Source organism: Ruditapes philippinarum, unplaced genomic scaffold, assembly GCF_026571515.1.
Source record: "Ruditapes philippinarum isolate M1 unplaced genomic scaffold, ASM2657151v2 ctg333_1_1_1_1, whole genome shotgun sequence".
NCBI lineage: Eukaryota > Metazoa > Mollusca > Bivalvia > Venerida > Veneridae > Ruditapes > Ruditapes philippinarum.
Genome location: NW_026864795.1, coordinates 140,735 through 168,525, shown reverse-complemented (window position 1 = coordinate 168,525; position 27,791 = coordinate 140,735). Strand labels below are relative to the sequence as shown.

The window sequence follows — 27,791 nt, the reverse complement described above, 5'->3', positions numbered from 1 at the left end:
TCAATAAATTTCTGTGATTTATGTAGTTAACTCAAGGATGAGCATAGTATATCTTTAAGTTTAACTATGACAATGTGCCAATATTCTTGTCACACAATTATTTTAAAGAAATTACTTACCTGCTACCCTGTGATAGGTGTAGTACTTCTTAATGCTATTGCTTACATAAACTTGCTTATTGACTTGGAGAAAAACATGTCCTGTCTGGTATTAGAATAAGTCCCAGAATTTCAGAGATTGTTGTCTGGCTTTGTACACTGAATTTTTCCATGTATGAAGAAAGTGTCATAAATTTCTACATGTATTGTAACAGATATATCAGCAAACAACCTGCTCGAATCACCACGGGTCAATCTGATGAAGAAACAGACTTTGGAAAATGATAAATCTGTACAAGGTAATATATCTATTTCCTCGGTAGCTTAAATCTAGTAATTTGTTGTTGAAAAGTTATATATACTTTATTGTTTAATTGTTCGAAAGTACAAAACTTACATAAAGGCATTGAAATTATTTAACTATGTCATGCTTAATGATTGCTTGTTTTAATGTTAATTTTACTTTAAACTGTAATTTCTATTGATATTAGAGAACAACACTGGGCATTCAACATTGAAAGGTCACAGTACTGTAGACTCGAACCCGTGGCATATGGCAGGTTCAGGATCTGCTGACAGTAACACCTGGAAATCTGGCAGTTCATCATCAAACAACACAACTCCTAGTCAAACTGGGGGATCATCAACCAATAACAGCCAGGATTCTAAACAGGACCAACCCTTTGCCAGGTCACAACTAGGAACTGTGAAGAAAGTAGCATCTGGTCCTGTTAAAACTGGCAAGTTTAAAATCATTTATTTTGTATATACATTTTTATTGAAGTGTAGGAATAAAACAAAACTTGTAAAAATGGTGGGTAAACAAATCATACTTGAAATTCTATAGTTCATCTACAGTCCGACCCCGGTTAATCGACAACCCTTTATTAGAATACTCCGCATTATCCGAAGTAGATCGGCGGTCCCGTTTTTATCTCTACATAAATCAATATAATTACAAGCATATTATTTGAAATGCATTATCCGAATACCTCCTGTTTTTCGAAGTAAAATTTCGGTCCCGATTATACAATTATGAAAGAATTTCACACCTATTATTTGAAGCCAGCCTAATTATTATTCGAAGCCAGACTAATTGGCGCAGATCCACTCGCTGACCGTCAATTTGTGAAAAATATCAACAGTCATAAATGTATTTAGACAATTTTGTGCGTTCTTTAATCAACTTTAATTACCGAAAATGAAAAGCTATGCACCGTGTCCGATTTTGTTACTGTTATTGCTACAAAATATTGTTAAACCTCATGTTGTATACTTTGAAATACCTGAGTGAAATAAAGTTATCTGTCTGTCTGTCTGCTTGAAGATGACAGCAATAATTTTCATACATACCATATACAGTCTAACTTGCCCATGCGACCACGTGTATTAAGCGACTTTTGTCTTAAACGACCACTTAAAATTCCCCCCGATCATTTTCTCTCTATATCTTTAATGTATTAAGCGACTTTTGCTCAACGCGACCAGCGACCGCTAATTAGTCACCTAATTGAGATCAATCTTTTCATTAAACGACCACTTTTACCTGTCAAGTAATTGTGTTTTTAGAGAACGCCACCTCGTAATGTCACAAGTGTCAACAATCAAAACACAACAAATAAACGTGTGAAAAACTCTATTTCCCAAACCGTTTTAGCGTATGCAAATGAAGTTAAGTATACCCGTGACGTGTATTATCCAATAATATCGGATAAACAATGCAACGCTCCGCCCCTACTGAGATGGTGTGTACGCTTCGCTTGTTGACATTTAGACTGCATTGAATTGACCTTGAACTTGATCAGCAATTAAATTAATCATAACAATTAGATGTAGTTTGTTTATTTCAAATGAAAAAATGCACAACAGAAAACATCTTCACTAATAGGGTTTTCGTGTTGGAGACAACCAACACAAGGAAAAACAACGGAGAAGTTAAAAAACTCTGGAAAAAATGTCAAACATGTACGTAACTTGTCAATAAATATCAGAAAGTTATTTTTTACATTTGCTTCCATTTAGATTATCGTAGCGTACTAATTATTCAACATTTATATAAAATGAAGTTGAAAAACATTCCCACTTCATAAGAAAGATGTCATTTATAAATTTTGACTTTTATATCATGCTGACTATCTTAAGAGACAGTTTCATTAAGCGACCGTTTTGGGTGTTTCCCTTGCGCGGTCGCTTAATACACGTTTGACTGTATGTAAATTTGTCAAAATATCCAAAACATTTTTTTCATTAATTTTAATGCTACATGAAAGCCTTTATCCTAATCGAAAATACCAGAGTTTAGCTGTAAATACCGTTGTGACAACACGGCCATTATCAAAGGCTTTGCGCGAAACAAAACGATACATAATGTAGAATAAAATGCAAGTATTTATGTCTTCAATGTCAATACAATAATTTTTACGCATCTTTTCTTTAATATTTATTTTTCTCAATTGATTACAGGAAGTAAGTGTGTTGTAAACGGTAGTTTTGCTATGATTGGTCAAAGTGGAGTAGTTTTCGTCTATCACAATATTCGATTTCGATTATTCGAACCCATCGATTATTCGAAGTAAATATTCAGTCCCAGGCACTTCGAATAAACGGGGTTGGACTGTAGTTCATGTGTATAGTCAATAATCCACTTGACTCACAGAAAATTCCTTAAATATCCATCTAAGTAAATGTATTATTAATGTTGTTCAATTAATAAAAAGAGTGGGGCATTCTTTTAAAATTTTAGGCAGTTTTTATTTCTTTTTTTTAAAACATTTTTCATCATCAGTTATCGGTCAATGACCATTATAATAGTGAAATCTATAGCTGATTCAACTCAACTAGACAACAGCAAAAAGTCAGCATAATGTCACCTTACTTTGAAAAGTTGTCAAATGTCAGCAATAGCATAACTGTTGTGGAATATGTCCTTAATAGTTTTTTATCTCAAGCATTGTATCAAGAATATTATTATTCTATTGTTATAGATACCTTTGAAATTATTTTAAGTACATACACAGCAAATTGAGAATTTTGTGTTCTATTTGAAACAACAGATCCGATTATATCTGCGATTCGTCAGTCATTGTTTGGTCAGGGAGCTGTGATTGGCGAGGAGAATGAAGATGGGGATGCTAGTGTATATAATGTTGAACTAGAGGAACAAGATCTACATGATCTAGATGATGACTTCGCAGAGATGAATTGTAGTGTAGGAGTGGAGAGTGATGCAGAGAAATCACCTGAAAAAACACCAACAAATAAAGGTATTGATATTATGTCACTGTTGGTTATATCAAATGTTTATTTCAGATGTCTTTAACTGGAGTAGACTTCTTGATGAAATTGTAATGAAATTGTATCAAAATTGTTTTTACTTGGAATGGTTAAGTTCTTACTAATGACTGTGCTCTCTCTATAAATGCTATACAACATTTTCAAGGGTATATGTCATTTAGGGTGACTGGGTGAGATTTTTTGGTGTATTTGTAAATAATTAAGCAATATGTATAGGAAAATCATGGGTAATTTGGGAATTATGATAGAAATAATATAACTCAGTGAATAAGCCTCTGATATAATGATATAAAAGGAAGCTTAAAATTATTACAGAAATACTTTGATATACCTTAACTTTTGAATATAATGATATAAGATAATGGAGATGTATCTACTATATACATGTATATTTCAGGTGATGGGTTACAACTAGATTCTGTATACCTGAGACCAGGTACAACTGGTGAAGAACAGACTCATAGTAAATTATCTTACCTAAGTAAAGTCAGTCTCTTTGATGGTGAGTGATAGTAATTACAATATACATAATTTGTACCAAGGAACCATTTTATTAAAATACCACTTTGTATATCTGTTGAGAGGTTTCATAATGCAAAATGGAGTGCATCATGCTTCTGCTATCATTTTTTTCTCCATCTATAGTAAAAAGTATAGTATAAAAATAGTAAAATATATATTTTTTTTGGTTGTAAATATGCAGGGAGAGTTTAAAGTATGGAATGAACATGATTTTTATCATACATTAGGTTTATGTGATGGGTTATTTCAGGTTTATCTGGTGGTAGTGGGAGTGAGATAGACACGGAAGATGAGTTAGAACTGGCAAGGAAAGCTCAAGGTGAGAGGATTGAAGCTGCTGGAGAAGATTCTGATGGTCACTCGAGACCAGGTAATATAAACTATGTTACTCTGATGGTCACAATAAACTATGTTACACTGATGGTCACTCAAGACCAGGTAATATAAACTATGTTACACTGATGGTCACTCTAGACCAGGTAATATAAACAATGTTACACTGATGGTCACTCGAGACCAGGTAATATAAACTATGTTACACTGATGGTCACTCAAGACCAGGTAATATAAACTATGTTACACTGATGGTCATTCTAGACTAGGTGATATAAACTACGTTACACTGATGGTCACTTGAGACCAGGTAATATAAACTATGTACACTGATGGTCACTCAAGACCAGGTAATATAAACTATGTTACACTGATGGTCACTCAAGACCAGGTAATATAAACTATGATACACTGATGGTCACTCAAGACCAGGTAATATAAACTATGTTACACTGATGGTCACTCAAGACCAGGTAATATAAACTATGTTACACTGAGACAGTACATTATAAAACTGAGTTTTTACGGGTCAAATATTTTCTAATTATGAATATGATAAATAATGGGGCCACTGTGATTAACTTGCTTATCTTACCAAATATTGTTGCTTGCGCATTTATTAAAGGGCCACAGAGGTTCACTTCCATTTTTTCCAAGAAAAATTCAGATATAGAAAGTTGAGATGTAACTTCAGCAGTATTGTTGGTGGTGGTGGATTTTTTTTTTGAGGGGGGTGGGATGGGGGTGAGTTACCAAGGCAAAAGAATTGATGAAAAAGTAAGAGATTTGGATATGATCCCAGTGTATAGTCTATTGTTTATGACATGCCTTTCAAACCATCAGTTATATAATAAACATTTCTCCTTTTTACTGATAACTGTAAAAATAAATTTCTGAATCAGTTGAAAACATGGAATATTTTGTGTCTTTAATGTTCAAAACTACATGTAAAATATTTGTAATAACACTTGAATTATTATGTAATCTATCATTGTTTATTTAAGGTTTGGAAGGTCTGAGTTTGACAGATGAAACCAGACAACAGTTACCAATTACACAACGACAATCAGCAGAGGGTAATGTAGTTACCTCCCCTGTGCCAGGAGATGGTGGTGGTGGCGGGGATGGTTCAAGTGGATCTGACAGGTAACTTTGGGTCATTTGTAAAACCTTGTGGATTTATGATTACTTTTATGCCCCCAAAGGGCTGCATATAGTAATCGCACTTCCTGTTCTGTCGGTAATTTTGTCCCCGCTTATCTCCTTCACTGATGTAGGATCCATTTCACTTTGTACTTTTTCAAGCATAGGTTCATTATAATGATAATCTACTTGGTTAAAGCTGCAAATATGCGTCGAATTGTTACATGAGACTTTTTCATATACACTCACAAGAATGGGAGGTTGGTAAACACTAAATAATGTGTAGAAAACACAGTATATAGCATTAATCTGTCCATCATGTCACCTGAAACTTGGTAAGGTTTTTATAATAAACAAAATTATATAGATTTATAAATTGACTTGCATCAATATCATTTTTTTGATAGCTTATTTTTAGGGCTGCAACGATACACCAAATGTTCGATTCGATTCGATTTCGATTTTAGACACTCCGATTCGATTTTTTTCGATTCGATACATTTCTGATTACTAATTTATCTTTGGTATATAGTTCTGCTTGTCTGCTCCAAAAGTGAGTGGCCTTCAACCTGGTGCTTTGCTTTTCTGTTGTTATATAACTATTATATAAATTTTTTTGACTTAATAATTGTGTTTATGAGAATAAAAAGCTCTTGTCTATTTGGAAAATAATTCTAATCAGACATATAATCATTATTCTCAGTAACATGACTATCACAGATACCTTCTGCTGACTAGGAATTTAACAAAGTATGTAAATTGTAAAGTAAATAATAATGAACAAAGTTTCACAAGGTTTTCAGAACTGATATTCAGATATTCTGTTTATAATTCCCATAATATGTAAAATGAATAATCAATCCTAATGTCAGTGTTATCACACAATACTTCTTAGTCTAGTAACTAAGTTACAAACAGACCTTTTTGCTGAACTTGAACTAGGCATGTCATGATTACCAAACAAGTCCACATCGTGTTTTCGTTTCATATGTTGCATTAAATTATACGTACTGCCGGACTTTGGATATGACACGTCCGTAAAGCATATTTTGCAAGTAGCTTTATCCGTGTCCTGGCCTTCCCGAGACCCAAAGTGTTCCCAAACCTTTGATTTTAATTTTTTAGGAGGATTTTTTAATTTTATTTTATCAACATTGATGTTGGTAGCCATTTTGACTTGTTTGCCGAAAATAAAACATTACGCGCCCACTGATTGGATGACCGAGTTTTAACTGGCCAATCGTATGTAACGTGATAAAGCGCGAAGGGAAAGACTAAAACTCTCACTTTTTTCCATGTTTATTTTTGGGTGGGGAATCGAATCGAAAATGTTACAGTTGGTATCGGGAATCGAATTGGCGCTCATAAAATCGGTTTTCGATGCATCGAAAGGTATCGTTGCACCTCTACTTATTTTATGATGTACATCTATTACAGTGAAGATGGAAGAAGCTCCGCTGATCAAAGTGACAGGGGAAGATCGAGTTACCATGGTAACACTGCATCCAATCATGTATCAGCTCCTCATATGTCACATGATCAACAAGTGAGTGATTAGTCTTCTCTTATTTTATCAGGGTTTTACATCTCTTTGAAATTTTAGGGGTCCAGTGGATGCACAGCCTAGAAAAGTAGGGGTCCAGGCCTGAATTTTAGGGGTCCAAAATTTTTTCACTATAAAAGACTATGAAGACCACTCTATTTTGCTTAAAATCATTTATTTACCCTGTAAGAGATATGCATGTATATTGTACTGTTTTCATAAGAAGTATATGATTTCAATATCTTTTATCACTAGGTTTTTTTATAGCCCTTTAGTAGCCCTTTACAATAATATCATGTGCTATTTCCAAGGCTTATAAGTCTGTGAGTGGCTGGAATGTCAAGTTTTTGTAGCATATTTTGTTATTGATAAGGTGATTACACCAACAGACTGAAAATTTGTACTGATCTATTTGTAAATATTTTAGCTGAACTAGTAAACACACAATATATTTTTAGCTGAACTAGTAAACACACAATATATAACTTTTACAGACCAGTCAGCTAAATATGTTGCGTTTTTAAAAATATCATATAACAAAAGGATGACGAAACCGCTTTTGCACCTCCTCATAAGTTGGGACATACTTGATGTTCCAGTCAAAAGTTAAGTTCGTTGAAACCATTATATTTATAACACCAACGATAGTAACAAAAACAGTGACTTAATTTCTATAACACTATGAAAATAAGTTTGCAAAAAGCACTGCCTTTTTTATTATCGCCGTTCATGTACAAATTACATTCGCATCGACATTGGATACGCTAACCAATAGTAATTGCTTGTTATAAATAGTCCGTTTAAATATAGCAACAGAAAAACCAAAAACAGCTACCTAAAATAGATTTTACGGTAAACGTCATCAGTTACTGTAGCTTGCACGATAAACGTCATCAGTTTCTGCAGCGGGCACTTGCAAATAGCATGCGCAGTAGATTTCAATTATGTTAACTTCCGAAATAAACAATGCAAGCATTTTCTGCTCACTGTATTAGATTTAAATGGAATTTTGTGAGCTTCGAGAAGAAAGAGATAAAATCATGTCGGGCCAGAAACAATAATATCTATTGTCTAGGATTATTTTTGTGCGTACATTTGGACGCAAGTGGATAACTTATATGCGTACATGTCAAAATTTATGCGTATAGGGACGCAGAATTCTGTGTCCCGTAAAACCCTGTTTTATCTCTACTATTATCACAATAGAATTTGAATACAGATAGTGGCCTTGACATACATGCTGTTTCTCATAAAATATGAAATAGAAAAAACATCCCATTTATAAATTTAGTAACATTTCAGTACAGAACGTCTCTTCTCGCAACATGAAAAGTTCATTTATTCAGCAAGGTCACAAAGGTCATTGAGCCTTTCATTTTCTGCTATTGATAAAAGATGACATCATTGAATGATAGCATACAGTTGAACTTAACAATATACATATATCTAGATTCAGGTATTTGGTTAAAAGGGTAGTGTAATAATTTCAGGAGGAACAAAGAATACGACCAATGGGTGATGACCTTTTGTCTGACCTCAGATTTAGCAGGTTTCCTGTAAGTATTGTTTATAGCATAAAATTCTTTAGAATTTTTTTCCCTCTATTAAAAAAAAAAGAAGTCACAAATATTAGCGAATGGTGGAAGGGTAGAATTTAATGACAGATTGGTTGATATTTAAGCTAGAGTAAATTTTAGCAATTTTTGTCAATTGGTTAAAATCAACAATAATTCTGATATCAGTATGGTAATTTATTTATGCCTACAGTCAACAAGAGGTTCAGGAGAAAGTGATACATTGTTGAATTCACGATATTTACGACCACAAAGTCCCGCAGATAATACAAATCAACCAAGTTTTAGTATCGATGATGTACTGGCAGGAAGTCGTAATGGTCCACTAGATCACGATTTTGATCCAGGAAATCGTCTAGAAGCATCAGGATTCAATGCTGATGATGCATCCTCACTGGTAAACTTTTATTTTACACCAAAAGAAAACTTTGGTTACATTATGGATGTTGCTTGTTCATCTGCTAACCACATACATGTATGTCCACTTAACAATCTGAGAACTATTAGGTGTGCTGTTTTCATACTTGGTTGGAAGATAGATTATCATACTTCTTAAGACACTCGGAGCTCTTGTTTTCCTCTATTTTTAGGGCACTGGTAAATTATCTGCCCTTGAAATAAGCAACATTTTCAATTTTAAGGGCAGATAACTTGAAAACTAGGTTGGTGATCCCCCAGTAATTTTTTGCTGAAACTCTTGTTTTCATATTCTTAGATTCAAGAATTTTATTCTGTTATATGTTTATATGTAATCCTAGCATACCTTTTAAACATATGTGATTCAGAGTCATTCCCACTGATTTTTTTCAGGAAAAAGAGTCCAATTCAAATCCATTTGATGTTAAATCTTCATCATTTGGTTCGTTTGGTTTAAATGGTTCTGATAATTCTGCACAAACACCTGACATGGCCATCTTCTCTGGGGAAATTATTGAAGCTGACTGGATGAGTAGCCAAAGTCAGGATCATGGTAAGTTATATGTTTACTTGTAATAGTGAAAATATTTGACAGTTACTGTTAAGCAAGTGTACAGAAGGACAGGTATTCTATGGTGGTATCGGTGTTGGTAGTTTTCAGTCCGGATCACGGCAGTAAGCTTTATTGAATTTACCAGAGCACAGTTCAACCTCCGCATCGTTCCTGGGGATGCTGTCACACACTTTACCAGTACTAAGTACCTCAACTTTTACAAGGAACTGATTACTTCTGTACATGCCAGAGCAGACAAACAGTGCGAATTACCGTAGAAAAGATTTCATGATCAATCACAACAAAAAAGACCTACGACGTGCAGGAATTGAACCTGAAAGTTCCTGCAAGCTAATGTTTCAAAAATAATGCACAGACACTAACTTTAAATCTTCTCTTTTAGTCATTAATACACCTCGTGTTTTTAACAATGTGTTTCAAAGCACCCAATAGAAAGAATTTGGAATTTTCTCATATCACAAATTATGAAAGAGAACTAAAATGTCCTTTGATAATTGCATGTTGAGTTACCAGTACAGGTCCTTGGCATCATTACAAGGTTGTTTTGTTATAAATCATAATTATATTTCAGATGTTTTGTGGACTGGGACTGATTTAGAGGGTAGTTTGAGAACCAGTCAATGTAGTAAAGCAAGCAGTCTAGATTCTAAGAAGAGTCTGGGTCATAGAAGTGCTGCATCTGGTTCACCTACAAGGTAAATACTTGTTTTGTTTATTTAGTTTATATACATTTAATTTAGTTTGATTGCGTTTGAAGATAAAAGCTTATTGAAACAGTCTGGAATCCATAGTACTTAGCAATGAATGAAGTTTCTTGCCGAATGAAACAATTAAATGGGTCACGAGGTCAGTAATCCTTAAATTACTAGTCTGACACGTTAACAACTCTGCCACTGTTTTTGTTTATATTACTCATGGAAACATGAAAATCAGTTGAAGTATTGTTTATATTTGTCCATGTAAATGGAAAAACCAGTCAAAAGAGCCAATTAAAATAGGGAAACTACTTGACTGCATCACAGTTCCACTCTATGACAAAGATGACCTCTATTTAAATTCACTTTTAAAAAAAAATAAAAAATTATGCATTGGTAATCCTTTTTGTAAAGTTTGGTTTGTCATTGATATTTGCTTTCTTTTTGGTTTACGGTGGCTCATTGTGACTTGCTTTAATTGAGGTAGTTGAATTGTTGTTATTTCAGAGCCCAGCTGGATAGTCTTTCACAACAAGCTAATACCTATGATCTGCCTGAGAAAGGTAACAAGTCACAGCTGACTGACAATGAGATAATCAGAAAACCTACCCTACCAGCACCTAAAGCAGCTAACTTTACCAAGTCATCAGGTATGATAATCTGTGCTGTGTCTTGAGTTGTCATATAAACAATCCAAAATAACTTATATACACTTGCCATTCTCACTGATATCTTGAATAAGGTTTTTGTGTTAATTCCTTATATTAAGAATCAGAGAAATTTGATATAGGATTGTAAGACTGAACATCACTGTGTGTCTAAGAGAGAGAGATCACTTTGTGAGGGACAAATGTCTTTATGTAGAAATTTGTCAGAGGTATAAACAAGTAATTCTGTTGCAATGGTAGAAACTGGTGAAATATATAGCATTTGAAATATGAAAATATGAAAACATAGGAGAACGAGAAAACACTTGAATATTGTGAATGAATATACATGTAGTATTATAATAAGACTAGAAAAGGTAAAAAGAAAATCATCTTTTAATGATGACTGTTAAAGTAATGAAAGATTTATTGATTATAAAAAGATAAAGACAATTATATTTGAATGATGACGTTGTTTTTGTTTTGTGTAGTAAAATCGAGACAGTCACACTCACAGGGTAGTAGCAGTGGTACAGAGGCAAGTAGACAGTCTAACGTCTCCAACAAATCATCACAGTCAAGTTATACAGATCTTGAGTTTCGTACTTCCCTCACATCAAAGACAGAGGGACAAATGGCAGGTCTCAAGCGTGTACCAAGTTTGGGAGGTGCAAACACCATGGACTTTACTGTTAATGATGAGGACTTCTTTGGAAATGGTTTGTGTTGAGTTTTTTTGTCAATTAACAAAAACCGAACTGTTCTTCCATTAATTTTTAAGAACTAATCTACTTTATAATGCTTTAAATATTTTTAATTATAAATAATAACACAAAGGAAAATCAAGTCTGTCTGATTATGATGTCACGATAAAATAATGTATTATTTTCAAATATAACATTAATTGCTAGATAGTAGAAATTTCCAACATTATGTCCATGATATGATATGACACATTATCATATTTAGATTTGAACTATGACTTTAAATGTTTGGTCATAGAGGATATATTTATTACAGTTGATGGTTGTGCTATGCTAGATGCTGACGAAGTCCAGTTTAATGAAGAACATGTCATACGTCAGGTGAGAAATATATTACCCTAACACAACATTTCAACTCATAACCACAGTAATATACTACCTTTATAAGTTGTCCTACCAGCACTTGATCCATCCTCAAGGCCGGAGAAATTCCTCTGGCACAATTGATATATTGGCTCTAATGATAATTTATCTCTCACTGCAGATTTCAGACATCATGTTGGATTAGTTGTCATTCATATGTGAAGAAACTGGTAATTACTGGTTATTTGTCAAGGATAACCGGCTGGATCGACAGGCCCAAGACATGACCAACATATGTTAAAATCAGTGGGAAAAAAAACCAAACAACCTAACCAGCACTTGACTCCTGCAGTTTGATTGGTTGTTTAATTTCAGTAGTTAGATATTCACTAAACTTTTTGATTGGTTGTTTAATTTCAGTATTTAGATAACTTTTTGATTGGTTATTTAATTTCAGTATTAAGATAAACTTTTTGATTGGTTGTTTAATTTCAGTATTTAAATATTCACTAAACTGAACAATCTACAATTAGAGGTTTGTAACATCTATACCAATATTGAGTAGGTGTAAAGCAAAGAAATATTTCATTCATACATGATATTTCAGGATGATGCAATGGTTGATACAGGCTCACCAAATGATTCCTGGGCATATCGTAGCATCATGACTGTAGCTAGACCATCCTGGCTGGAGGGACCAGAGGAGGAGGAGGAAGTTTGTGTACGAATCTCCGTTGGCACCTTCATGAGAGGCCGCACAGAGGCACTTGGGAGTCTTGGCGGAGAAGATACCGATGAAAGGGTGAGTTAAAAACTCAAATACTTTCAGGAGAGTATAATGTAAGTGTAGTCTTCCCTTATATTTACCTACCTTTTTTCTTTGCACCTCCATTAATTGACTTATATATTTGACTTTGGTATTTTTGTTTTATAGAATCTTCATTTATTGACCAATATCTTGAATATTTCCTGTGTAAGTACATAGCTTGAAGTAGGGTTTGAGGTCAGTTGGGTAAGCACAGGTATTTTCTTTTTTATTCAATATTTTGTGAATGCCATACATATTGAGAGTTTTAGAGTAACAGTTAAAAGCTATTTAACTCAGAATTAGTAACAGAATAGTTTAAAATGATAGCCATTTCTTGTATAAGGAATTTCTAGGGTTTCCCTTTTGAACAAAAAATATTTCTTTAGAAAAGTCAACAGCAACATTCATACATTAGGTATTTGATATGATTGGGTATTTAGGCTTCTCAATTGGAAACTAAAAAAATTGCCTTAAGGAATGCCTCTATTTATCAATAGGATCTGTGTAAGGAAAAAGGCCTCAAAGGTTGTGATCACTTATGCTGACAGTAGATTTTATCTTCTGTTTCTCAAACAGCCTTCATTTTCATTTTGATTTAGATTTATATATCGCAAGTGTTTTAATTTCTGTTGTGCATAGACTTGTTAACTTCAATTTATATAATTCATGTATTTTAGCCTGACTTTGGTATGACATTTAAAAGTCCACCTAAACCAAAGGGTCGTCCAGCTCGCCTGATTGAAGAGCAAGAAGAAGACAGTGTGTTTGAGTCAATGCGTTCTTCTGGTGTCGGACAGCATGGAAGTCGTAAGTTCTTTTGTTATGTTCTCCATTTAGGTACCGGGTTATGAATTTAACAGTTTATAATGCAGTCATAATATATTTTAGCAGACTGAATATCCAGTTTGATAGGGTCATATTTATTCATTGTTCATGTATACACCAATGTATCCTGAATTATTTGATGGGAGAGCAATGGGATCAAGTTGCCATAATGCATTGCAAAAATAAGAGTAACGTTCACTATTTTTTTTATCATGTTTAAATATACAGTTGGTACTTGCGTCCACCTTTATTAAGCGACTTTTTTATAAAGCGGCCGCATAAAATCCCTCCAGATGATTTTTACTGTATAATTTAGTTCCATTAAACGACGATTTTATATCGCGGCCAGCGGCCACTAAATGTCGGCCCAAATGTACAAAATTAAGTGTTAAAGTATCTATTAAACGGCGGTGACAAACAATCGTCCCTACGGGCATTCTCACCTGTGTAATCAGCGAGTAGTTGTGTGATGTGTACAAGCAAATAAACAAATATTTTTCATGGTCATTGGTCACAAATAATTGTCGTTTAAAAACGAAATGAATAACAATTGCAATCGTTTCAAAATCGGATTTTCTGATCGTAATATTTATTGTGACATATTTTGTCAGAGCAATAACGTATCACAACACCGCATTTGCATAGTTTTGTCATGTGCTCAGAGTGAACTCCCTTATCGAAAATGACTTCGGAACAAGCGAAAAAATGACAGACAACTAATAAGGCTAAATTGTATGAGGAAATCGTGCATGGAATTGAGTCTGAGTAAATAGCAAATGTTATCGTTTGTAGTTGAAATAAAATCGTGAAACGTAGTGGACTAAACATTACAGAACCGAGCCTTTCATTGCTGATGGTGTAGGTGCTAATCTGATGCTTTATAAAATACATGTAGTATCCCATTAAATATGACCCTTCGACAAAAAAAAGACAAAACTAGATCTCTAAAAAAAATTATTAGATTTGAAATCGGGGTAGTGTGAAAACTAATTGTTAAAAAAATCAAGAAGTTTAAAACTCATTGCATAAAAAATTATCTGGAGCTCAGGTTGATGATTCAAAAGTATGTTCAGCAGGAGATGTGTATGAACATATTAAAAATATAAGACAATATGCTTTGTTTCATGGTCAAACTGACCTGTTGACAGTATTATGAGGGTAGATCACATTTGTACACAAATTTTTACTAAAAAACAAAAACAAACAATATTGATGGCTTTTTTTTTTAAAAAAAAGGCAAAAATGTAATTATAGAACTGTAATACATACATAATATTGTATAGTTTTTGTTTTTATAAAAAAGATGTTATTATATCTATGACTTGTAAAAAAAAAAGTCTTGAATTTTCCAGAATTCTATTTAGAGACCACTTTATTAAAAGACTACTTTTTGGCAGTCCCTTGAGTGGTCTCTTAATACAATGTCGACTGTATTTGAAAAAGCTTCATGGTTCATTTTATAGATATTTGCTATGTATATAGTTGTAGAAGTATTATGTCATGATCACATCACATGCTGACCAATGATGAATAGTTATTTATTCTATATTATTAGACTGTAATTATTGCCCCCCTATTGATGTAGTTTAATGATTGATTTTTCAGGTACCCCAGTCCATTCACATAGCAATCTTTTATTTTGATCATTTAACCGCCTCCGTGGTCAAGGGGTTAGAGTCAATGGCTTCTAATCCAGTTACCTCTCTGGCGTGGGTTCAATCCCCGGGAGATGCTTTGGTAGTTTAGCACGGAGGAAGGTAGTCTAGTACTGGTGTAACTCTCCAGGAGCGATGGTTAGGAAACTACCCGCCAATATGACTGAAATACTTTTGGGAAAAGGCGTAGAATGAAACAAACAAACAATCTTGATCATTTATTATTTAGTTACTCCAGTAAGTTCACATAGCCAGCTTGTATCCTAATGATTAATTAGTTACTTCAGTATATTCACATAGTGATCCTTTTTATCTCAATGATTGATTATTCAGTTACTCCAGTTAATTCAGATAGCAAGCTTTTATCTCAATGATTGATTAATTAGTAACTCCAGTACGTTCACATAGTGATCTTTTTTCTCAATGAATTCTCAATGATTGATTATGCAGTTACTCCAATACGTTCACACAGCGAGCAAGATCAAGATTCAACTCTAAAGATGGATTCTCTTTTGAAGACGCCCACACCCCAATCTCCTTTGTCAATCACCGCTTTGACTGGTGAAGGTTTTGGACTCAAACCTATAGCAACCAATGATTCAAGTAAGCCAACATTTTCATATATAAAATGAGAGTGTGATGGCAAAACTCCTCATAAGTTACTGACTAATATTAAGCAGAAGTTTACAAAAAAAATAGTTATCAGGGACAATGAAATTAGACAATTTGTTTCTGTAAGAAAACTTTGTCATGTTATTGCATTTAGTATGAAGTATTTTAACTCGTGATTATCTGAACACATGGTGCTGTTGACATCTTGCAGGTTCTTATGGCTGTCTGTCTGCTATCATTTTTTTTTTTTAAGGGTAAAAGGGCTGAGTTGTTAAAAAAAATGAAGTCATTTAAAAATGAAGGCATATAATATTTACCTGTCTAGATTTTTGTTTTCTATTCTATAAGGAAAAACTTAACAAAGAAATTAGATATATACTGTGTGTACAGTAGTTGTTAATTTTCGTTCACTTTTCTGATTTCAGCAAAGTTAAGTATGGGTGAAATCAGTATGATGTTGAAGGGAGCTGATACTAACATATCTGACTTCCAGAAAAAATATGCTTTAAAATCAAAGTCCAAGTTTGGATTTCAGCATCAACAAACTAATAACAACTCCAAAGTGCCTTCAAGCATACCTTCACCTTCTACAGCAAGCAGTAGGTCGCCGTCTAAATCATCACAGCTTCCTGTAAGAAAAGGTTCTGATATTAGTCGAAGTTTTCGTAAAGTTACAAATTCTGATACATCTTTGTTAACAAGTGCTTCAAAGCAGAAAGAAAGCAGTACAGATTCTGGGTTCAGGAGTGGATCAGTCCATAACTCTATACGAACTTTAACCGAAACTGAGCACCAGTCTGCTGACAGTAACTTATCTGCATCACCAAAGACACCAACCAATGACAGCTTCACAGGGGACGGTATTTGGTCATCACCAAACACATCCAACTTTTGCCCCAACACTAATGGTCTATTAGATAAATTAGACAATTTTAAGTTCGCTGATAGTAAACAGAGCTTGTTTCAAAAAGAGCTGTCTGACAATTTGAAAGAAAAGTTACAAACTACACAGTCTAAGGACACTTGTCAAAGTCGGATGTTAAAGGGAGATAATTTCATGCAAAATGATAGAGAAAAGACTCCTCCCCCTGATGGACAAACAAATAAAGATAGTGATAAAATATCTACAAATATTAAAGGAGTAACACCACAGGTCACGCGTAAATTCGGAGATGATTTTAAATTTGATAATTATAGAATAGACAAAGATAATACGAGTTCTGTAGAGAACAGAGGTAGACAGACTAGTAAAGGGAATTCACCTGTACATGATAAACGATTACTTGATGATGATATGGAATGGTCGCGTTTAGACAGCTCAGATATTGATCATGGTTATATGCCAGGTCATCATATCCCAGATGGTACTGAATACAGTCAAAGATCAGACTACTCTCACATAAATCATAGAGGCGAGTTGAGAGAAGATGTGGCGGGACTTGACGATGTGGGACTTGCTGAGGCAAGGGGATTTGATGTTCTTAAACATAAGGATAACAAGTTAAATGACCTACAAAAAGACAATAAAGTGCATAATTATAACTCAGACAAACCTTCAAGTGCTCAGAACAAACTGTCTGTCAATTTACAACCAACACAAAGTAAAAGTCCAATGATACGACTAACTGATGGTAATGGAAAGAAATCTCAGACTGTGTCACAAGGTCAAGGTTTGAATAAGGATGATAACTTCAAAATACCTGAGGTTCCAAGTAAGAGAAGGACTGAAAAGTTCGAGAGCTGGACTCAAACCTCTGTAGTTTTAGGTCAGACTGAACCTCAAGATCATATGAACATTCGTCAAAACAGTGCTCCACAACCTGAAACAAACAAGTCCTTTAATGCATCAGGTATACCACCTCAACACCCTGTGTCAAGCTTTAAGCATAATCTCTTGCCAAATAATCAATCTGCTGTGTCTGAAACTCCTCATTTGTTGACAAAACAGTCATTAATGCAGACTGATTTTGCTAAAGAAAATCTAAGGAGGGACTATAGTGTACAAGTGATGGATCGTAACTATTCTAGAAACAGCACTATTCACCAGGACAAGTTTCACACTATAAATGCTACAACTTCAGATTCATACTTCTGTCAAACTGGTCGTGATTCTCTAGAATCTAACACGGACTGGCACTACTTGCAAGGAAGAGAAACTCTTGATACTCAAGGTGAGTAATTATATAATGAAAATAACCGTTTTATATCTAAAGGTAATATTATTAGTAGTTGGAATTTTTTTGTTTATAATGAATAAAGTGTTTGATGACCTTCCATTCAGGATAATGTTTTGAAGTACTACAAAATCATTATGTTTATGGGGCATTAATTTTCATGGATATGTCAATCCACGAATTTAAGATGCAATGAAATTTCCTTTAAGTCTACTATAAGATCATTTTGCATCACATTTACAGTTTACCTTTTAGAAAACTCCACAAATATAAGAACCCACAAAAATGTTTTTTATGACAAAACCATGAAATTTACATGCCCATCATGCATGAAATTAAGTGAATTCACAGTAATATGATTAAAGTGTATTTACATAAAAGTATGTATTTTTCATACATTTTCAATATTAGAAAAGATAAATTTCTGAATACTCTGTAAATTTAATTGATTATATTTTTTTTTACAATAGTAACTGAATTAGAATCTTATATACATAAACTTATAGCTGGAGATTTTCCACGATTGAGTGATATCAACACAAACTACAACGACTATTCAACATTTGAACGACATGCATCTGCCCAATCTACGCCATATTTTCAAAATGAACCAGTGTTTGACAGATTGTGTGGTCGTCCAGGTACCAGTATGTATTCTCAGACAACATTGATGTCAACACCATGTAACATGCAGTCACAACTGTCTGAACATAATCTATCGGCCACTGATGATAATCTGGCTAGACGTTTTACTGACAGAACACCGGGTAACTTTTTAACCTGCTTAACTTATAAAATACTCTCGTGCTGTTTAGAAATTTAAAAATGTTGATTGTGAGTTCATTATTATAATATAGAAATGATGATTGTTAGTTCAAAGGATTTCATTGTGCAAATAACCTGTATAACAAGTGAATTAACAGTAGTTTCAGGATAATTATGAAGATCAGCCTGGTTTATCATCATTATCAGTAGTGGCCGTACAAGGTTAACAGTGCTGAAGATCTTCGTTAAAAATATTGTTATGAAAGGTGTCATTTGAGACATACCTCTATCATGCTGGATTTGTATATTGTGCAATGTTCTTTAAAAAAAAAAAAAAGAAATGTTGTGATAATGATTTCACTATGTATATATGTACATGTTTTACAGCCCCTGCTTTCCTCTGTCCTGTGGAAGTACCTGGTGTGCTAGAGTTCTCTGAGGTCTGTTGTGTTGGAATATCAACAAAAGAGGTTCTGATGTTAAGAAACCCAACAGATAAATGGATGGAATGTATTTTAAAGGTGAGATACAAGAATTATTTCAACTGAATCTTGCCCTTATTATTGTCAAAGTGCTATGTCCCAATGTGATCTGAAGACTTACTCTGCTACAAAGAGTTATGTATGGTCTTTTCAAGCACTGTGTCTTAGTTAATCTATGGTCATCATGGTCCTCCTGTTTTATCTTTATTTTGGAATCATTTCTCTTACTGACTTACGGTAATGTTTGTTTATTTACAGGTGAAGTCACTAGAGATAAATGGTCAGCCTGTCAGTCCCAGCAACTCAGCCTTCACATTTAGACAAAACAAAGTTATCATTAACCCAGGGAAGACTGAGGGAGTAAATGTAAATACATCTTCTATGGAATTAGAATGATTACATAAGTAAAAACTGTATCAAATATATAAAATTGTCAATATATCTGTTAATTATTTTACAATTAGTTAAGTTTTTTTTCTGAATTTCTCATTACCTTGTCAGCTGTTTGTATTTTAATGTATGTATACAGATAACTTATAACAATACAAAGCTTATAATGGGGTTGCAGTTCCGACTCTTGTTTACAAATCGGTTGTTTTTCGGATATAGCGATATCTGGATATCTGCAACATAAATTTCGCAGACCTCTGAATATCGAAATAAACGGAAGTTACTGTATATGTTTACCTGTACATGTTTACTGCCATGTGTGTTTATAGACTAAAATACTAGTATGTACATGTAGCAAGGGAGAGAAACAATTATAACTTCATTTATTAACATTATATACATGTTCAGTATAAATTACTGTTATTGCAGATTATGTTTTTACCAAACTGTGCTGGAACATATGTTGCCCATGTACAAGTATTTTCACACTCGTGTGTGAAGAAGTATGATGTTTATCAAGATGCCATACCAGTCAATGTTACACTACAAGCTATAGCAGAAGATCCATGGATTAGTGTAAGTTATCATTATACTGTTGAATATCCTGAAATAAATTCTGGAATTTTATTATTATTATTGATTAGGAAATCACTGTAAAACTGTCCAGTTGATTATCTAACAGTATATAGCCTAGTCACACTGCACATACAGTTTTTTGAAATTTTTTAAGTAGATAATGGGAAGATTCATTAAGTACTTAAATTCTTAATACATGGCATTTGCATTACTGAATTAAAAATTACGGTATAATTTTTCTCTTTGTTTAGAAATGAGATTCTATAGTTAAAGTTTTCACATTTTGTATACAATATATGTATTTAACATGTAAATGCTGAGTAATTTCTCACATTCAGCTTTTACTGGTGATTTCAAACTTTGCTAATGCCCTTTTGTAATGTAAATGAACTTTTAACTGATATAAACAGTAGCTAACAAAGTCTTCTGTTTAATTATTTTAGACAATGATGCCTCTTAAACACTCTACTCTTTAATATTCATTTCAAAATATCTCAATATATCATTGTAAAAGTAATGTCCAAGTCACTTTAACACTTTTTTCTGAATGTATTTAGGTGAAAGAGAAAACCAAAGAGGATTGTGGAAAAAGAAGCTCAATTGATTTTGGTGAAATGGTTTGGGGCTCCTGCGGGGAAAAGACAATATTTATCAGAAATAATGGACTAGCTACAGTCCCTCTTAGACTTGCTATCATGTCTGTAAGTATGGTTATATTTTCATTGATACAAAATTTGGTAATGTGGCTTGTAAATGATAATAAGATTTGAATAAGAAATAAAATATTGTAGTCTTACATGAGGTCTATTTTTAGGGGTGACAAATAGAACTAGTCTCCTCAGAATTGTGTTTGTTCTTCTGTTATTTTTATGCCACCGCAGCATCTGCGATGCGGTGGCATATAGCGATTCACCTGTGTGTGTGTGTGTTTGTGTGTGTGTTTGTGTGTGTGTTATATAGAATATATAGTGAACTTAAAAAATCTTCTTGTGAAAAACCACTAGTCCAATTTCAACCAAACTTGGCAGGATTGTTCCTTGGGTGAAGGGCTTCCAAAGTTGTTCAAAGAATTTCATTCCATGCAGAAATCTGGTTGCCATGGCAACCAAAAGGAATTATAAGAATAAATTTAAAAAATCTTCTTGTAAAGACCCAAAAGGCCTAGAGCTTAGATATTTTGCATAAGGCATTGTCTGGAAGACCTCTAACAAGATTGTTCAAATTATAGCCCTGGGGTCAAAATTGGCCCCGCCCCGAGGGTCATTGATTTTCACTATGTACATATACATGTAGTAAAAACTTAAAATACCTTCTTGTAAAAACCCAAAAGGCCTAGAGCTTAGATATTTTGCATAAGGCATCTTCTGGTAGACCCTTACCAAGATTGTTCAAATTATAGCCCTTGGGTCAAAATCGGCCCCGCCCGGGGTCATTGATTTTCACTATATGTACATATAGTAAAAACTAAAATACCTTCTTGTAAAGACCCAAAAGGCCTAGAGCTTAGATATTTTGCATAAGGCATTGTCTGGTAGACCTCTACCCAGATTATTCAAATTAAGCCCTGGGGTCATTGGTTTTCCTTATATGTATATAGTAAAACTTATAGTAAAAACTTAGACAAGTGCTAGAGGTTAGATATTTTGCATGAAACATTGTGTAGTGAACCTCTAGCACGATTGTTAAAATTATAGACCTGGGGTAAAAATTGCCCCGCCCCGGGGGTCATTGAATTTCAATAAAAACATATAGTAAAAAAATCAAAAAATCTTATTGTCTGAAGGTACAAGGCTTAGAGCTTTAATATTTGTTAAATTATATCATCTGATGGTACTCTACAAAATTTATTCAAATTTTGCCTCTTGTGTCAAAATTAGCCCCGCCCCCTGGTGGCCATAGGTTTTCCTTATATGTATATAGTACAAACTTAAAAAATCATCTTCTCTAAATTTACAAGGCTAGAGTTAAGATATTTTGCATGAAACATTGTGTAGTGAACCTCTGGCAAGATTGTTCAAATTATAGCCCTGGGGTCAAAATTGGTTCCGCCCCGGGGGTCATTGATTTTCATTATGTACATATAGTGAAAAAATAAAAAATATTTTTGTCTGAAGGTACAAGGCATAGAGCTTTGATGTTTGATATATAATATCATTTATAGGTCCTCTACCAAAGTTGTTCAAATTTTGCCTCTTGTGTCAAAATTAGCCCCGCCCCCTGGTGGCCATAGGTTTTCCTTATATGTATATAGTACAAACTTAAAAAATCATCTTCTCTAAATTTACAAGGCTAGAGTTAAGATATTTTGCATGAAACATTGTGTAGTGAACCTCTGGCAAGATTGTTCAAATTATAGCCCTGGGGTCAAAATTGGTTCCGCCCCGGGGGTCATTGATTTTCATTATGTACATATAGTGAAAAAATAAAAAATATTTTTGTCTGAAGGTACAAGGCATAGAGCTTTGATGTTTGATATATAATATCATTTATAGGTCCTCTACCAAAGTTGTTCAAAATTTTCCCCTGGTGTCAAAATTGGCCCTGCCCGGAGGCAGTGATTCTCATTATGTACACATAGTAAAAACAGAAAATAAAACAAATGTTTTCTGAATGGGAGAAAGCTATAGCTTAGATATTTGACTTGAAATGTTGTTTGGTGGACCTGTATCAAAATTGTTTTGAATTAAACCCTTGGGTCAAAATTATGCCTTGCCCAAGGGGACAGTGACCTACTTTCTTGTCCTTTGATGTCAGCAATGACATTTTGACCATGTGCACAGTTTTAGTTGTAAAATTGAACTTTGATATCAGGTGACCTAGATTTTGATGATGTGACCTACTTTCTTGTCCTTTGGTGTACAGCTATGAAATTTGAACCATGCGGTGGCATAGCATTTTTCTCAAATGCAATCTTGTTTTAGAGCTATATCTCGATAAATAATGCATGGATTTGATTTAGACTTGACACATTCATTTCTGGTGACAAAATTTAGCCCCATAATTCTTAGATAGCATACAAAATTACGGCCTGTTACAATATATTGAATTTTAGACATGTCATTGTGAGGTAGAGATAGTTAAAGTATTACGTGTTTTGCCTTCAGAACAAAGGCTGGCATTGTTTCTCGTTTGAGCCGGAAGGACGACAATCGGATGTTTCTATGATATCAGGTCGGCAGGCACCCTCATCTAGTCACGGGAGAAGCATTATGAATGTTTGTCTGTCAGGATTTAATCAACCATTTAACAACTATCATGAGGTGAAGGTTTGGTGTAGACCACCAGAAAAACAATGTACCAAAGGTAATGTTTTACTTGTAGTTAGTCTGTGTGTGTGTGTGTAGTCTATGTTAAATGAGGGTCCAGCTACCAATGTAGGGCACAAAAGCAGCTTTCACTCCTGAGAACTGACCCCAGACACGTCACCAGTCATGCTCTTAAAGGGTAAATTTTGAAGCACAAAGTGGTGATAATATATCTCCATGCAATTTTCACAGAGTATTAGCCAAAGATATGACTTTTGAGCCAAAAGGTGGTCAATGAGAACCTAAATGTACAATAACCTACAGTTAAACTTAAATAATCTTACTATGTGATTAAACTATGAGAATTTCAAGTTCTTAAAGATACATCTAATATTTTCCTGTTATAAACTTATTATATAACTATAAGAATATTAAAGAAACTCCGCCTAAAAACATGAGATTCGAATTTTCTTACCAGCAGGGGTAACATTGAATCAGTGTTTCTATTTCAGCTTTATGTAGACAACCCCCGGAGATATTTAGCTGTGATATTGATGTAGAAGTGGATATACCAAACTGTAAATTTGCTAAACTAGCATCATTACACCTTACAGCAACTGTTGGTGTTAGAAAACTTCATATACAATCTAATCTGAAGGTAATAAGTAAATAAGTCTAAGTGTAATTAAGGATGTATGTAAGTAATTGCAAACTGCATGTGAAAGTTAACATAATACATACATTCTTTTCACTATTTCAAACCCAAACTTTTCTCTGAATAATATCAAAGTGTCACAGTGAAGATTTTGTCAAGTTGAATTTAAATTAATGTAAAAATGTAGAATAGCAGTTATAAGATGCCAATGGCTAAATATATTCCTCACATGAAAGAATCCAAAATCCTTGGGAGATTCAAACATACAGCAGTGAGGGCCAAGTGGTTTGAAGTCAAAAACATTAATCACTCAGTCAAGGATGCCCCACATGTCAAAAGAATTGTTTCCAAATAGTGCAAATTAATGTTTACAATTATAAAAGATGTAGAAGTAAATATGACACCATCATGCTTCAAAATGTAATTTTAAGATTTTTACTTAACTTTCAGGAAATACATTTATCATGTCCTCTAAACAAAACTCAGGAAAGTGGATTTAAGATCTATAATGCTGGAAACCTACCACTAGATGCACAGTTTGGATTCTCTATCCATAAACAGTCTTTCTCTGTGACACCAACTTCAATCATTCTGAAACCAGGCGTAGATGCTGAACTACGTGTGAAGTTCATGCCTACTGATATATCATCAAAGACGTTGTCTACGTAAGTTATCTACCCTGCTTATCAGATGTAAAGCAAACTGTGTAATCAATAGTTATATCTGATTTTAAAAAATAATTGTGATATATAAAAAAAAAATTGCAGAAATTTTCGCAGCTTGTGAAAATATCGCCTTATGAGACTATGCTGAAATATATGTTATTAGGAACTCGGCAAATGTTGGTTTTTCATGCTAATCCCACAGTACAAACAAACTTACTGTTTGTTTGTTTGTACCCTTGGATTAGCTGGGGAAAACCCAAATATTCTTAATTCTGGAGTAAGTCTATTCAAATGTTGAAAATGTTTAAAAAAAAAATTAAAATATTATACACTTCAGATAATGATATATTTTGATGTGTTTTGTTAGGTGGCGCGATAGCTCAGTTGGTTAGACCATTGACTGTCACTCCTGAGGTTCTGGGTTCAATCCTGGGTAACGCCCTTGGGATTTTTCAGAGACACTCAGTGTTTCCCACCTACCTAGAGGTTTACTGGTATTAAGAAACCCAGGTAATCCTCGCATGTATCAGTGTTTTACACTGGGCATGTAAAAGAACCAAGGGATCTATTCATTAAGAGCTAGGGACTGGTTCCTGGACTCCTTTGTATCTCATAGCTGTCTCTAGAGTCTGTTGAGGTAAGGACACTACTGGAAATAAGTGCTTGCACTTTCATAGGTTATCCTTGACCACCCAGTCTAAAGAAAATCAATCAATCAATTGTTTTATATACATTAAAACAGGTTGTTGCTGATGTTAGTAGAACCTGACAGACAAATGTATGAGCTAGCAATCCAAGCGGAGGTAAAACCAGAAGATAGAGAAATACCTAAATTACTCAGTGATCGAACTAAGATTGACTTTGGAGGGGTTCCTATTGGTAAAACATGGTGAGTTACATTTGTCATGTTTTTCTATTAAACTGAACATGGTCAAAGTCTTCTCTGTGACAACATTGTTAAGGATGTTAACATGGAACCATAGCAATCTAACATTTCTACTGCCGTATCTGTAAGCTAGTGAAGGAATTGAATAAGTGACCATAAACATTGATTACTCGGCAGAAATGTTAAGCATAATGAGATAATGTATTGCTCACAAGACACAGGTCTGTTGCTCTAATGTCAAGGTCACTCCTGAAGGCTCTGATATCAAGGTTACTCTTGAAGGCTTTAATGTCAAGGTCACTCTTGAAGGCTTTAATGTCAAGGTCACTCTTGAAGGCTTTAATGTCAAGGTCACTCTTGAAGATAAAAGGTAAAAATAATGATCTCTTTTCTCCATATGCTGTCTATAACATTGTTAATCCTTGATGAATTTGAAATTGGTTAAATGAAAAATTTACCATCATAAGATGATGTCATTCCTTGTTGAATGTTTGAAATTTTAACACATTGAGTTAATGTCTTACACACTGTTACCAGTTCTGAAGAACCAAGGCCATACTTAGAGATAAGCTCCAAGGTTGACTTGGAGATCAAAAATGGTTTCTGTTTTCTATGATTAATTTATAATACATTGTACTATTTTCAGTGTGAAGAGATATAGATTAATCAACAAAGGTACAGAGGCAGTGAAAATGAGAGCCATGGTTAAAGCTAGTAATATATTGGTAGGTAATTTCATGCTTGTTGCTGGTTTCATTAACAACAACTAAAAATCATATAAGATTCATTTTGTTTAAAAATTAGAATTTATGTAGTTTTTAAAGTACTAGCTTTAATTTTTGTTTTCTTGATGCAATTTATATTCAATAGCCACTACTAAGTTTTCTTCAGTAATGTGACTATATTACAATGTATTATTTCTGTTGTTTTACAGATTGCCAGATCAGCAGATCCTAATACTGTAGGAAGTAAGTCCCTGGACTTGTTCCTGCCAGCAGAAGAGATTATCCCTGTATATGTCTTATATAATCCTGTCTTAACTATGATGGCGGAGGGCAAAGTTGTTATGAAATCAGTGACATCTCCTGAATCTCTTAAATTTTCTGTAAGTTTATTTTGTGCTTCCTTATATACAGGTTAATTTACCAGTGGTTTTGAAACAGCTCTCTATAAACGTTATAGAGTCATTGTATGACGTAGTACTATGATTTTATGAAATATTTTTGTTAATATTTCATTACCTTAGTGCACTATAACAGGTTAACTCCTATTAAATTATATAAGAAGTTAACCAGTTATTTCTTTAAGGTGATGATTTACTTCTAAGTTATTGTGTACCCATGTCTTAAATATAAGTCCCTGTTTAAAATGTGAATAATAATTTTGTTGCTTCATTAAAGATAGAAAGTATATGCTGGTATAGTATATGTGATTATATATACGTACCAGGTGTTGGTAGTGGGATGGCCCTTAAGAATGTTGTTTGGGTTCTAACTGGTAGAGGACTTTTGTATTTCTTGTAATACTGTGATAATTGATTGTTAATTGCTGGATTATATACATACTAGGTGTTGGTAGCAGGATATGGTGGTGTAAGTCGCCTGTGTTGTTCAGAAGAGGCTACTACAATGTCTAGTGTTAGAGGATATCCATGTGTTGGTATACAGAATTTCTCACTAGGCAAGGTGAAGGAAGTAGCTATACATAACGTTGGCATGCGACCAGCTCAAGTCAGAGTTGCTGTATTTAAAGGTATATTTCATTCATGCCCCTCCCCCCACCCCCCTTGTTTATTTTCTTGCATACAAGTTAGCTGTTTTTGGTCCATAAATACTTCCCAAAAGTTTTACGGCAATCACTACTCCTTAAGTAATAAAGTAATGGATTGAAAGATACCAAAATTTACAATGATGTTCAAATGTGGGTGAGGTTTTTTTTTTAATGAGATGTAAATGAGATTGAACCAGTACACCATGATTTTGTTTGTTTTGTTTTTACTTAGAGTCATAATATAGTTTTACATTGGTCTTATGTTAAAGTGCCCTTCCTTGTTTTACTAATACAGGTTACATAAGAAGAGAAAATATATTGTAAATATTGTAACTAGTACCTTATTTATATATAAAATAAGCAACAGCTGTTCAAA

The 27,791-nt window shown here is 33.8% G+C and overlaps 1 protein-coding gene across 3 annotated transcripts in view; it reads left to right on the top strand.

The window, feature by feature from the left end:
• LOC132726822 (centrosomal protein of 192 kDa-like) overlaps nt 1-27,791 on the top strand; it is a 48,044-nt gene that overhangs the window by 7,630 nt on the left and 12,623 nt on the right. For all 3 annotated transcript variants that reach the window (XR_009625262.1, XM_060712198.1, XM_060712197.1), the window contains exons 5-34: nt 314-397; nt 590-838; nt 3,152-3,361; nt 3,790-3,894; nt 4,165-4,284; nt 5,252-5,393; nt 6,828-6,936; nt 8,424-8,489; nt 8,701-8,904; nt 9,318-9,477; nt 10,070-10,193; nt 10,701-10,843; nt 11,332-11,559; nt 11,861-11,925; nt 12,515-12,709; nt 13,393-13,522; nt 15,646-15,798; nt 16,233-17,978; nt 18,488-18,748; nt 19,134-19,267; nt 19,487-19,594; nt 20,048-20,194; nt 20,752-20,895; nt 23,299-23,497; nt 23,952-24,097; nt 24,545-24,759; nt 25,502-25,648; nt 26,292-26,370; nt 26,580-26,750; nt 27,214-27,397. Coding sequence is in view for 2 of the 3 variants with exons in the window: in XM_060712198.1 (XP_060568181.1) it covers nt 314-397; nt 590-838; nt 3,152-3,361; nt 3,790-3,894; nt 4,165-4,284; nt 5,252-5,393; nt 6,828-6,936; nt 8,424-8,489; nt 8,701-8,904; nt 9,318-9,477; nt 10,070-10,193; nt 10,701-10,843; nt 11,332-11,559; nt 11,861-11,925; nt 12,515-12,709; nt 13,393-13,522; nt 15,646-15,798; nt 16,233-17,978; nt 18,488-18,748; nt 19,134-19,267; nt 19,487-19,594; nt 20,048-20,194; nt 20,752-20,895; nt 23,299-23,497; nt 23,952-24,097; nt 24,545-24,759; nt 25,502-25,648; nt 26,292-26,370; nt 26,580-26,750; nt 27,214-27,397 (6,168 nt within the window). In the remaining variant the exon portion in view is untranslated. The remainder of the gene's footprint in view (nt 1-313; nt 398-589; nt 839-3,151; nt 3,362-3,789; nt 3,895-4,164; nt 4,285-5,251; nt 5,394-6,827; nt 6,937-8,423; nt 8,490-8,700; nt 8,905-9,317; nt 9,478-10,069; nt 10,194-10,700; nt 10,844-11,331; nt 11,560-11,860; nt 11,926-12,514; nt 12,710-13,392; nt 13,523-15,645; nt 15,799-16,232; nt 17,979-18,487; nt 18,749-19,133; nt 19,268-19,486; nt 19,595-20,047; nt 20,195-20,751; nt 20,896-23,298; nt 23,498-23,951; nt 24,098-24,544; nt 24,760-25,501; nt 25,649-26,291; nt 26,371-26,579; nt 26,751-27,213; nt 27,398-27,791) is intronic.